At 29.2% G+C, this 14,581-nt stretch overlaps 1 protein-coding gene across 3 annotated transcripts in view; it reads right to left on the bottom strand.

Annotated features, from left to right (window-relative positions):
• Positions 1-4,122: 4,122 nt before the first annotated feature.
• Positions 4,123-14,581, bottom strand: part of LOC100211947 (uncharacterized) — a 124,509-nt gene continuing 114,050 nt past the window's right edge. For 2 of the 3 annotated variants that reach the window (XM_065795708.1, XM_065795707.1), the window contains exons 5-6: positions 10,731-10,855; positions 4,123-4,272 (exon numbers count right to left, since the gene is read on the bottom strand). In XM_065795708.1, the coding sequence (XP_065651780.1) occupies positions 4,198-4,272; positions 10,731-10,855 (200 nt within the window). In that variant the 3' untranslated portion in view covers positions 4,123-4,197. The remainder of the gene's footprint in view (positions 4,273-10,730; positions 10,856-14,581) is intronic. The other variant, XM_065795709.1, reaches the window with a different exon arrangement.

The following is a 14,581-nucleotide window of genomic DNA, read 5'->3' as shown; positions in this document are numbered from 1 at the left end:
GAAAAAAAAAAAAAAAAAGTTTATGCATCTTTTAATGCACTTAAAATAAATAAGTGCCGGTTTGACGATATTAATGTTAATGTTCTAAATGCTGCTTTTAATGTTAATTAAATTTTATCTTCAATAACAACTGGCATTTTTCTCTGTCAATTAAAACCAAAAATAAAAATAAAAGTCTCTGTATAGAAAAGCGGCGATGATTCTATACCATCTAACTACAGACTTATATCCATTCTTTCTTAGTTTTTTAAAGTTGCTTGAGCGTATTATTTATAACAGACTATTTAATTATCTTGAAAAACATAATATCTAATTCAGCAAACAGTTTCGTTTCCGAAAAAGGCATTTAACTCATCATGCAATAACTGATTTATCCAATCAAATTTTGGACGGGTTTGCAAAAAGAAATCATACTCTTGGCTTGTTCATTGACTTGTCAAATGTTTTTGACACTGTTGACCATGAAATCCTCCAACACAAACTAGAAACATATGGAGCAATAAATTGCAACTTAAAATGGCAAAAAAGTTACCTTAAAAATAGAAAGCAAGGAGTATTTAGCGTGTTCAAAGTTTGAAACAATCAGCTGTAGAGTTCCTCCAGGTACTATTCATTAGACCATTGCTGTTTCTGATTAATGTTATTGATATCTAGCTATCCTCAAACATGCTTAACTTTGATCTCATTGCTGATGACACGAATCTTTTATATACCCGTTCCAATACAAAAAAGATATCTGTTTACTCAATTTCATATAAAAGAACTCGTCTATAGAACGTAGTTCTTGATGAAAATATGGAAATTACTGATAACTGTAAGCAACATCAATAGCTATAACCAGTACTATTAATTGTAACCAACACTAATAACTGTAACCAACATTAATAACTGTAACCAACACTAATAACTGCAACCAACACTAATAACTGTAACCAACACTAATAACTGTAACCAACATTAATAAATGTAACCAACATTAATAACTGTAACCATTATTAATAACTGTAACCAACATTAATAACTGCAACCAACGCTAATAACTGTAACCAACATTAATAACAGTAACCAACAATAATAACTGTAACCATTATTAATAACTGTAACCAACATTAATAACTGAAACCAACACTAATAACTGTAACCAACACTGATAACTGTAAGCAACATCAATAGCTATAACCAGTACTATTAATTGTAACCAACACTAATAACTGTAACCAACATTAATAACTGTAACCAACACTAATAACTGTAACCAACATTAATAACTGTAACCAACATTAATAACTCTAACCAGCACTATTAACTGTAACCAACACTAATAACTGTAAGCAACATTTATAACTGTAACCAGCACTATTAACTGTAACCAACACTAATAACTGCAACCAACATTAATAGCTTAAGCAACATTAATAACTGTAACCATTATTAATAACTGTAACCAACACTAATAACTGCAACCAACACTAAAAACTGTAAGCAACACTGATAACTGTAAGCAACCCTAACAACTGTAACCAACATTAATAACTGCAACCAATACTAATAACTGTAACCAACACTAATAACTGTAACCAACATTAATAACTGTAACCAACATTAATAACTGTAAACAACATTAATTACTGTAATCAACATTAATAACTGTAACCAACACTAATAACTGCAACTAACACTAATAACTGTAAGCAACACTGATAACTGTAAGCAACCCTAATAACTGTAACCAACACTAATAACTCATACTATGAATTTAAAATCTACCAAAAGTTGGCTATCACTAATATACAAACAAAACACATATTAAACGTTAATCCAAAAATAATTATGAGTGTTTTTAAAAGTTTTTTTATTTTGTACCATTAAAATTTGTGCGACTAAGTATTTAAATGATGAAATGCAGTGTTTAGTAAATAGGTTAGCAGAAAATGGATATTATAGATTAAAGCTTGAAACTGAAACAACTGCCAAAAACTATATTCAGAAAAGAAACTACCTAAGAAGTATTTTATGCAATAAAAAGTCAAAATTAGTTTCCATTAGCAATCCCTGTGAATACGAACTCACATGCTCATCAGAAGGTATATACGGTGGCAAAACAAAAATGAAAATTTTAACGAAATGGATTAAACCATCAAAAAAACTGTTTAAGAGGTAAATTGGATGCATCTGAGGCAATAGAACATGGTAGATAAAGTATTGGTATGTTTGATTGGTTGGTAACACCTCTAAACTCTTTCAATGAAAAAAGAGAATGATGGACGCAAAGTGAAAGAATCACTCGAAATTAACTACGTCATAACATACCAGGAGATAAAACACGCTCCTATACATCTCAACTTTGACAATAACGTTTAAATTTTTCAAACAGTTAATGTCCTCTGTTAAAATAATCTAAAAAACGGAATTAAATAATATTTGCTAATTTTATATCTACGCTGTTAAGTAATCATTTATGGCTTCTTCGATTTGTGCAAAACTAAGTCGAAATACTACGAAGAAAAATTTAGCTTCTACGCAGCTGTTTTTTTATACTTTATATTTTAAATATACAGATACTGTAAATATGTACTAACTTGTTTTAAACAATGAATACTTGTAAATTTATACGATGAGAAAATTGTAAAAATAACTTAGGCTTACTTAAGCTTAAGCTTGATGACAAGACTTCTGTTTTCTACTTGCTCCTGTGTGAGTTAAGATTCTGTGTGAGTTAAGATTACTCGTTCTTAAATTTTATATATGTAGCTTGTGAACTAAAGAACATTGTTGAACAGAAAAAAAACAAAAACAATAATATACAATTTCTCACTGTCTTCCACCCTTTATGGCTTCGCTGTCGCTCAGCGCCTTTGCTTCCCTGTGTATACACTGAAGTGGTGTCTCAAGTATTGTGGTCAAAAAGTTTTTCCGGAGGTTGTCTTGAGTAATGCCCTGAGTGATGACAGGTGAAGTCAACCCCCTCTCCATGAGATCTGGACTCCCTTTTACATCTACCACAGTTTTTGTAGTAGATGTAAAAGGGAGGTTTTTATTCTCCCTAGGTTCTTAAACTTTAAATCTTCTGAGCCAGCTATAACTTGTTTTTACAGGTTTCCAGGCAAAGATCTTATCTTGTGAACTATTTAAAGATCCCAAGAGGCTCTTGTAATGGATGTGTGGAACAAGGCTGATTTTAGAAAAATTATAATTATTGGAGCTGCTGTCAGGTAAAAAATAATGCAGATTTTAACTTTGTAAGCAACTAAGCAAAAAAAGTAGTTAATTGAAGCATAAAAAAAGGAAAGAAACCAATGCATAAGTCATTAATTAACTTAAAAATTTCATTTTTTTTCAAATTATTTAGGAAAGAGATTCTAAAGCTCCATACTAAATATGAGTAAACTTATCCAACTAAGAAATCTAAACTGGGATTTCAGCATTTTAAGACTTACGAAGACGTAGGAAGATTTCATACAGGAGAGTTACAAACTCTTCGACATATCTGTGGTTAAGTCACCACTGCTTCCAACACTCCAGTATTTGTTGGCGCCATTACCATTTTTACAAATATTCTCACCATCCCAATTATTAGGTTTCTCTGCAGGTGACACATGTTGGACTTAACATGGACTATTTTATGAAAGCAATTACTCGTGAGGAAACAAAAGGGCCCAAAAAAGTAATACATTTAAGACTGCAAAAAGCCTGGCCAAGCATCAAAGAAGAAATAAACAAGACGCAGTAAATTATTATATTTGATTGGAATGAGCAACAGATTTGGTCAGAGGCCTTAGAGTTTTGCAAGACATTGACCACAAAAACAATTAACAGGAGGAGGAAGGGAGGGGGGAAGGGAGAAAGGAAGGGAGGGAGGGGAGGGAGAGAAATACAAAAAGCTCTGTAAAATAGTTTTCTACTATTTTGGAGGAGATATACCAGAGTTTGATATTTATCAATCTGGAGTCCGTTATGAGGCCAGGTGTAGTTAAAGTGTATTATCAATAACTTTTATATTTAGTGAGAAGCATTTTTAATATTTTTTATATTTAATTCCCAGTGAGCACATGACCTCAAAAAAACATCTTTATTTGTAGAAACATAAAAAATATATATTCCAGGGCTGGTAATAAAAAAAACTTTTAATGTGATTTGTATTAATTTTTTAATATATTGATTTAATCATTTAAAGAATCTTAACGACCATATTTTTTTCTACACAACGTTTTTGAATCTTCTGTACGAACTTGTTTCTGGTAGTTCAACAGATGCTTCAATTGATGAGCCAGGCTAAAAAATATAAATAAAACATTGTATTTTTTATCGTAAGAAAATTTACTAATTTATATATATACATATATATATATATATGCATATATATATATATATATATATATATATATATATATATATATATATATATATATATATATATATACATTTATGTATATATATATATATATATATATATATATATATATATATATATATATACATATATATATATATATATATATACATAAATGTATATAAATATGTATATATATATATATATATATATATATATATATATATATATGTGTGTATATATATATATAAAGATATATATATATGTGTATATATGTATATGTAAATATGGAATTTGAAAAATTAGCCTTTTCAGCGAACCCCAATATTTACACTTCTAAATATTCATATCATTTAAACAATAACAATTAAAAAATAAGACCATTTTAAAAAACAAAAAAATAACAAAATAAAAAAATAAATAATAAATATATTATCAAAATATAGTTATAAAAATGATAAAATTCTCGGTTTTGGGTTTTAACAAAACGTAATTCGAAATTAAAATAAATAAAATTTCTTTTGCAATATCATCAAATAGATTGAAGTAAATGTAAGATAATTTACACATAAATATAAGATACTTAAATTGAATGCTCATAAAAGAATAGTAACTTTGTAGGTAACTTCAGGAGTAAATATTTTCAATGAAAGACTGATAAAGATATTGAAATTCTTAAATTGATTTTATTATATTTTTAAATGATTTAGATTTTACAATTTATGGTGCAATTTTAATTTAATAACTTCTTAAGCTGACTGACAAAATTTTATTAAAATCCATAAGTACTAAATAACGTCTCAACTTAAATTTGAATTGCGGAAATGTTTTTTTCTTAAATATCAATCAATCATATATATTCTGAAAAATATTTTCATGGATATTTACAAATAGTTATTTTACTAATCTTAAGTAAACACCAAAAATAGCGATCTTTTTTTATATAATTAGTAATAACTATAAAAATATTAATGATAGTAATTAAACTAATATTTATAGTAATAATAATAATGTAAACAATAAGTCACTTGTTTTTGTCAACATATTAGCTAAATATACAGAGTTGGTTACAAATAATTGATTGATAAAACGTAACAACTAACAATGACATAAAAATTATTTGTTAAAATAGCAATAAAAAAAGTTAAACTAAAAATCATAATACTTGTGGTTACGATATGTATTTAAAATTAAAAAAAATAATACTATCAAAAAAATAAAAACTACGAAAAATATAATAAATATTAAAGATAAAATAAAACAAAATAAATAAGCTTTAAAAAAAGTAAAAAGTTTTATATTGCTGCATACATAAACAAAAATAAATATACAGATATATAGGCATAGTTACACACATATGCATACATACACACATATTTTCACAGAAATACACATGCACGCTCACATACGCTCACATACATATGTATACATCAAGAGCAAACGCATAGGGTGGGGAGGCGATGGGGATGATCTCCCCCCTTACATAATTTAAAAAACATTTTTTTGCATTTAGTATTTGTAGCCTTTTATAGAAAAAGCATGCTTGATTTGTTGATTATTTTAACAACATATATTACAAATTTCAATTTACGATTTCCCGATTTTGCAAAAAGAAAAATCACGTTTTCGACATTTACTGGAATTTCTCTGTGCACATTAAGTAAGGCCAATCCGAATAGTCTGTTTTCTGTCATTCGTGTTCTCAGCCAATTTTTAATACGTCGCAAGGTTGAGAAGCTACGTTCAACACTGGCGACACTTACAGGACACGACTTGATGATTTGAAACAACTTCTAAGTGATTGGATATTGCACCTGGTCACACAAATCAAAAACGACAGAAAGATCCCTAGGTAGTGATGTGATGCCTCCCTCATCTTTCATCCTTATACATTTGCACTGCCATAGTTCAACTTCCGATGTAATTTCAGGGGCAGGTAAGTTTTGGATACAAAGTCCGAGAATGACGTCATAGACATTACTGATTGCAGAAATTGTTTTAACAATATTTTTATGATTCAGCGTAATAGTATTTTTTGGCATTAAAGCATAGATTTGAAGGCATTGTAAATTTTCATCAGAAAAACGTCTATTTATATCCAATATCAACGATCAAGTAGAGAGATGTAAATTGATCGCCTGTACTATTCTTCCATTGTATCTAAAGTATATTTTTATGACATGTCTGTGGTTCTACTATTCTTTTGTAGGTAAAGCTACCATCTTTTTTAATTATGTACTAAATTGACTGAGCCCATTTGTTTACGAATACTGCACAGCCTAAAGGTGTACTTAGGCACAGCCTAAAGATGTACATGTACTACACAGCCTAAAGACACAATAAAATCACTTTCTCTAATTGATAATAATAAAATTCTTGATTTTGATGAAGATGGTCTGTCATTCCATATAGATATATTGTCCAGTCGATCAATTATTTGTGGAAGCTTAACTCTAAACGTCAGCAAATAATCATGTCTTTCAACCCATCGTGCTTCGCAGAGTGAAAGCAGTTGTGAGCATTTTTTTATAATAAAATTTCGTTTTGCAGAAGCATTGAAAAAAGCAATAATTTTGCTAATAACCCCCAAACAACTTCTTATTGCTTGTACATTCGAACACCAAGTCCAAGAATGAGGTCATTGACACTTAATATATTTGAAGCAAATATTACTAATATCAAATTTATAATGAAACATCAAATTGCGTCATTAATTAAAAAACTAAATGAAAAGTAAAGTAATAAAAAGAAAATGTGTTGCAATGTTTTATTTGCAAAAACAAAAACCATGGTAAGTAATTAAATAAAAAGAATTTAGAATTAAAAAACTCCTGTTCGATTTTATACTTTCAAATTTTAAACTGGACTACTGAGATATCAATATATGACGTCATTTCATAGTTACACCGGTTAAAATAGTTTATTTAGAATTAAAGATTAAAATTAAAAATTAAAGAGTAATATAAATATGTATGACAGAAAAAGAGTAATATTCAAGCAAAAATTATATATAAAAAATTTATTAGGGTTGCTGAAAAATCGCGCTTACTTACTATATGGTCTGGATCCGCTCCTAGTTTACATACACTTATAAATATACAGCTTTAAAAATATACACATTTTTAAAAATGTCCAACCAACATTAAACTAAAAAAAAACGACATACCAATGCAAGCAACACACTAAAACATATAGTAATAGGAACTATACACTTCAATGCCCAATGAACAAAACACAAGAATACAAAACAAAAACAATCTCACATTTTTAAATATATATTTTTTATTTTAACGCATTAGATGTAGATGTATTTATGAATCATCTCAAAATCATTTATTTGCTTTTATGTATATTGAAATTTTGATCAATTATTATAAGTTCAGGAATTATAGTTGATTTTATCTTGTGTTACTTACGGGATGCAAAAATATAGTGCATTAAACCTGTTGTTTTCAGTTAAATATTTCAAGCAAAATACTTAATCAAAATTTGCTTTTATCAAAATGTAGTTTAGCTACCATTTATATAGAACGAATGATGCATGACTTTAATTTGAAATTTAAAACAAATAATTGACACATATAACGTTATTAATCAAAATTATTGTTTATTTGGTTTTTGTTTGAATTTATTTATTCATTTTATCGAAATAACTCACTTTTGCCAATAACTCAAACAAAATTTATGCACAAAGTTTCATCAAATTTTTTCTTAAAAGCGACTAATTAGCAGGAAATTCATGTTCTGTCCGATATAGTACTTCCAACTAAACCTTTATAATTATTTTTGACATTAAAAAATTAGTCACTTCGCAGCATAACATACGGAGTGGTTTTTACCACCTCTGTTCCATCAATTTTCTTCAGCAAATATAATTAAATTAAGCTAAAATGCTTCTAAAATATAAAAAATAAATATTTAGTTATTAAACCTCTTGATTATTGCAAAGATGAACACCTACTGTCACACAATCATACTAGCGTTTATAAAATGAAATTAAACTAACGGGTGATGCAGAAGTTATCGGACAAAATAAAAACGTCAATAACTTATTTATAAATAAAAAAGCAAACTACAATTATTTTTTTTTTAAATAAAGCATTTATCTTTTAGTGCGAAACAATGGCTCGGACATACCACGGTCAGATATGGTTATCCACATTAATAATTTTTTTGGAAATTTCTCTTTTCCTGTAAAACGAACACTTTCTGGGCATGTCATTTTGTTGTTTGTGTAGTATCCAGAATTTCCAGGCATGTTGTCCCCTGCAAAACAAAAGTATTTTTCGTCATCGATGACTAGAAGCGATTTTGTGTTATAGAGTTGGTTAACTAGTTTCCTGCTTCTTTTCTTTGCCTTTATTTGTTGTTCTATAGTGTATATTGGAGTCTTTTCACGTTTTCTATATTTATTGTTCATTTTTTTTAACTGACGACTAATTGTCGATTGATTTACACCGAATTTAATACCTATGTTTTTCTGACTGACCACTTTTCGATTGTTGACAAGTCTCGTTAATTCGGCTTTCTTTTCTCTAGTCCAGGATGTCGGACGACCAGGGTGCTTTCTATCAGAAAACGATTGAACAGTTTCAAGTCTTTTTAGGCTATCATATATTGTACTTTGAGCAAATCCTTCCTTTTCAAAATGATTTACAATTTTTTTTTAATATTAGGTTTATTTACAAAAAACATTTTTAGTCGCTTTCAAAAAGATTCTCGTTCAGCTGCATTTAACCTCATTTTAAATAATTGTGTTTCAATTAATAAAGTTTATATTTTATAGAACGTTTATGCCTACGCATAAAACCACAAAAACTAATTATTATGCTCAGATAATGAAATTAGAATTTGTCCGATAACTTCCGCATCACCCGTTATTTACAATACTTACGAAAAAAGTTCTTGCAGCAGGACTTTCATAACGAGAGAATAGTAACTCATATTTTTAGAGAATAGTAACGTCTATTTTATGTCAATGTGGCCGTCAATAATTTCTAAAACATCGGAATCCATGTAATTGTTGGCATTTAGGAAGGAAGATTGTCGCGACAAGAGTTTTTTCACTTCCATGAAATAAAATGGCACCCGACACTCGTTTTAGTATTTATTTATCAGTCGTTTTGCTTTCAGTTGTTGTAAGGAAGTGAATCTTGAAAAAGCATTTTAGTCCAGTTTAATTATTTAGCCGATAAAAAATAAGTTTTTTATTTTGTTTTAATTATGCCTATTGAAACCGCGTGACTTAAGCTGTTAAGTGAGCCTTCTGATAAATTGCTGTATTACTATATTACAATATAAGAAACGTTTATTAAACGTCGATCAAACGTTTAGAATAACGACTTATATTAGTCAAAATTGTTAACGTTTGATCGACGTTTAATAAACGTATATATTAAGAGATTTAAAAGGTAGATTTTAAATCTATAAATGTTCACGTTTGATTAAGGTCGATTAGAGGTTTACAATATTGATTAATGTAAGTCTATATTCTAAACGTTCGATCGAGATTTAGTCAACTTATATATAAAAAAGTTTGAAATATATATTTCAAATCAAGCGTTGACTTTTAGTCAATAACAGGTTTGCTAAACATTGGAAATTGTTATGTGGAGCGCCCATTTTCAAAAATAAAACGAAATAAAAATGAGCAAAAAAGTATCATGTTTCAGGATAAATTAGGCATTCTGAGCTTGATGTCTATTGAATCAGATATGCTTCGCGAGATCGATTTTGATAATATAATAAACGATTTTATCGATTAAAGATATAGGAAAAAAAATATTTAAGGGCATATTGTATAACAATACCAATTTTGTAAATTGTGATATCCTTTAAAAGTTGCTTTTGCAAATATCCTAATTATAAACGTAATGAAAGTTATCTAAAGAATATTTTAAAAAAAATGCATGTTTAAAAAAAAAAAAAATACCAGATTTATGTCATTTTTAAATTTTTGAAGAAAAGGCTTATGTGCATTGTTAAATATTTACATTAATGATTGCATTACAAAATTCTTTATTACTCAATAACCCTACAAAAATTACTTTTTTAATGCAAAAATGGTGCCCTAAATGTTTTAGTGCCTCGGGCCCCATTTTTCCTAAATCCGGCACTGATTATATTATTAATTTTATAAATTTCAATATAATTACACGTATGGTCGAATAAAAGATACAGACAAACGGAACATTATCGGTGGAACATTTCCTATGGCCCTTCAAAATTACTAATTATCATTACTTAATGCATTTTTTAAATGCTCTAGTTATTACTTCTTTTCGTTTGAACTGACCAATAATATTACTTCCTTTTGTTTGAAATGACCAATAAAAATTCAAATACAAGTATCCTTAAATAATTGAAATGTAAATTAAAAAATTGAAACGTAAAAACTTACAGGTGGATTTCTAACAGCTGAAATTCCCATGCAACATGCAATTATAGTAACTAGGAATGAAAAAGCAAAAACTGCATAACCAAGGTAGTATATACCTACACTACTTGTGCCAGGCTTCATAGTACCTACGTAATAGAAATTAGTTAGTTAATTTTATTTTTTTAATTTTGCTTAACTTACCTTGACAATTAGGGAAAGACGACAACGAAGACATCAAAATGATAAGCATTTTTAAAATTCTTAGTTTTCGCTAACCTGTCTGTTATCGAACGGCAATATTTTTTCAGTATGCCTATTTTATTAAAATCATTCATAACCTGCATGAGTATTTTCCCAGTGGACACAGGGCGTAAAAAAGACGTATTTTAAACGTTTTTTAAACGTTTCGGAAGTCTTTTGAACGTTTAAAAAACGTCTTTTTTAGGTCCTGTGCCCACTGGGTTATTTGTAGAAAAATTTGGAACAAAAATTAAAATGCTCATAATGTTCTCAATTGAACAAGTGATCCAAAATAGAACGGTTACAATGCGTTTACTGTCGTCAACGTTACAAAATTTTTGAAACTACCAACTAATTTACTAATTTGAAGTATTGCAAAATAAACGTCACAAAAGTATTTTTAAAAAAAACCTAACCCATAAAGAGTAACATCCATTAACAATAATCCAAGTAGTGGATTATTGTTAATGGATGTTACTCTTTATGGGTTAAAAAAATTATTTTATGCTTAAAAAAAAAACAACCTTCACAGCGTTAAGAAGTCTAAAGGATATTTCAAAATACAAGTTTGACTCCTTAAAAATCTCTCTACATTAGGGTAGGATATGTCATACATTCTTAGTTAGGTACAATTTTCTACCTACTAAGATAGAATACTTAAATGCTCTGTTTCTAAATGACTGCTTTAATAAATCGTTTGATTATTTAACATACAAAAGAGTTTTTCTACCTTGATTACAAAATACAGCAATTTTTTTTTATTATTAATACGTTTTGAATAAAAAAAATGGTTAGTATTACATATAATAAAAAAGATTTGCACATGAAAAGACTACATGAAAATGAATGAGTGTTTTTTGCTTCTATTGGTATTTTAATGCAAAAAATGTGGCTATCAAAACATTAGCAACTTATTTATAAGTAAAATATTCACCAAAAATTTTCCGCAAAATAACTCCTTTGTGTGGAAATAATGTCCAAGGGAATGTTTTGCTGCATTTATTAATACTTATCCAATGAGAATCGAATGGTTATTAATTTTTGTCTAGAGAGGAAAATGGAGTGTTGCAATCATTACAATACCAATTTGAGATGCGTACTTATGCTGTTTTGGATTTTATAATGGTAGGAAATAAGCACAGTTTAACTTTTTGAGAACTTATTGTAAAAGATTAAAAGAAAGGAGTCAAACAAAAAGAAATTGCACCAAAATACTCCATTAGTCTATTGTATGTTAAATAATCAAACGATTTATTAAAAGCAGTCATTTAGAAACAGAGCATTTAGGTGGAAGACCACAAAAAACTTATTGTTTTACAGAGCAGACAGAAAATATTGTTGTTCTTGGTGACTTAAATGCTCATTACACTGGATGGCTTAGCTCCAGTGTCAGTGACTCTTCAGGCACTAAGGACCTCAACTTTTGTCTTTCTCAATTACTAACTGAAATAGTCAACTTTCCCAATAGTTTTCTAGACAACTATTAATAAATAATTAGTAATAATAGACAACTATTAATAAATAATTAGTAATAATAAATAATTAGTAATAATAATTAGTAGTAATAAAAAAATAAATAATTAGTAATAAAAAGTAAATGATTTTCCGAATCATTAACATTCTCTGTGTCGACTAATATCTTGTTTTTGATCCTAGTCAGTGCTCAGTTTCTCCACATTCATCCTTAGGTGCTTCTGATCACGGTTTGATCTCTCTTAAACTATTATCTCTCTCTCTTCTTCATCATCAAAATCCCCCTATCATAGTACTTCTTAACTACCTTAAAGTTGACTAAGACTCTTTCCGTGATTTAATTTGTGATGGCCTTTGGGTAAAAATCTTTTGTCTCCCTGCTAATAAATGTGCTTCTTATATAATTCCTTGGATTGAGGCTGGCATGGAATCATTTATTCCCTCCTGGCAATTCTAGGTCAAGCCTCTCTCTTCTCCATGGTTTTCCTCACATCGTGCTGCTACAATTTCCAATCCAAACCGTTAATACCATATCTATCAGCAAAACAATTCTTCAGTAAACAGACGTCTGTTTACTTTTGCTAGAAACCATTGTAAAAAGGTTTTTTTCTAACGCCAAAACCTGTTATTCTCAGGTCATGAAATCTCGTATTTCATCACAAAAATTTGGCTCTTGTGACATCTGGAGAATCTTTAATATTATCAATAATAAGGATAAATTTGTTATTCCACCCCTCTTGTATGGTTCAGACTTTGTCACCTCATCTAGAGACAAAGCTTAATCGTTTGCTAAAAATTTTTCATCAATATTATCTCTTGATTCCACTAGTTGCGTTGTACCTAATGGAGTCGTTAAACTGGTTGATCCATTGCTTGACATTTGTATCACTCCAGCTTTTGTATCTGTAGTGATTTCCTGCTCAGACTCTTCTAAAGCTTGTGGTTTGGACAACATACCTGTTATAGTCTTGCAGAAGTGCTCTCATGAGCTGTCCTCTATACTTTCTAAACTATTTAACAAGTGTTTATCAGAGTCCTATTTCCCAGCATGCTGTTATCCCTATTTTTAAAAATTCTGAAGAGCGATCTGGCTTGTCTAACTACCGTCCCATTAGTCTTCTTTCTATCGTACGCAAGGATTTTGAATCTTTAATTAACATACACTTAATTTCTTATCTCGAATCTAATAACTTACTTTCTGACCATCAAAATGAGTTTTGATCTTCTCGTTCTACAGCTGATTTGCCAACAGTAATAACCAATAGGTTTTATCCTCTTTTTAATTTACATTAACAATCTTCCAGATATTCTCACTTCTAAGCTGACATTGTTCGCTGACTATACTAACATTTGCTCTTGTCATGATAAGAAGCCAAAACTCTCTTATTACTTGAAGGGGGCATTTGAGCTTAAAAAGGATCTCATTTCTCACTTATTCTTGGAAACCGATTCTCAAATCCATTTCAAAATTAGCATCTGCTAAGGTTGCATCTCTTTATTTTGCAAGACACTTTCTTACTCCTGATTCTATTCTTTATCTCTATAAATCTCAAATCTGTCCTTGTATAGAATACTGTTGCCATGTCTGGGGCAGATCTTCTAATGATGTCGTTTCTCTTCTAGACAATGTGCAAAAACGCATTGTAAACATAGATGGACCTGCTCTTGCAGCCAACCTCCAACCATTATCACACCGTTGTAATGTTGCTTGTATTTCTCTTTTCTACAAATACTATAATGGGTACTGCTCTAAAGAGCTTGCGTCTCTTGTGCGATCTACTAAAATTCATTCTGGTGTTACTCGTAATTCAATCAAGTCTCATGTTGTCCCCTGCAAAACAAAATTATATTTCGTCACCAATGAATAAAAGCAATTTTGAGTTATAGAGTTGATTATCTAGTTTCCTGCTTCTTTTCTTTGCCTTTAACTGTTGTTTATAGTGCATTTTGGAGTCTTTAATAATAATTTTTTTTAACTGACGACCAATGGTCGATTGATTTACACCAGTTCAAAACCAATTTTTCTCTGATGAACCACTTTTTAATTGTTGACAATTCTCGTTAATTCGGCTTTCTTTTCTTTAGTCCAGGATGTTGGGCAACCAGGGTGCTTTCTATCAGAAAAGTATTAAACAGTTTCAAGTATTTTTAGGTTATCA

Source organism: Hydra vulgaris, chromosome 04 (genome assembly GCF_038396675.1).
Source record: "Hydra vulgaris chromosome 04, alternate assembly HydraT2T_AEP".
NCBI classification, from domain to species: Eukaryota; Metazoa; Cnidaria; class Hydrozoa; order Anthoathecata; family Hydridae; genus Hydra; species Hydra vulgaris.
The sequence above is the reverse complement of the archived record's forward strand: the minus strand, read 5'-3'. Positions and strand labels throughout refer to the sequence as shown.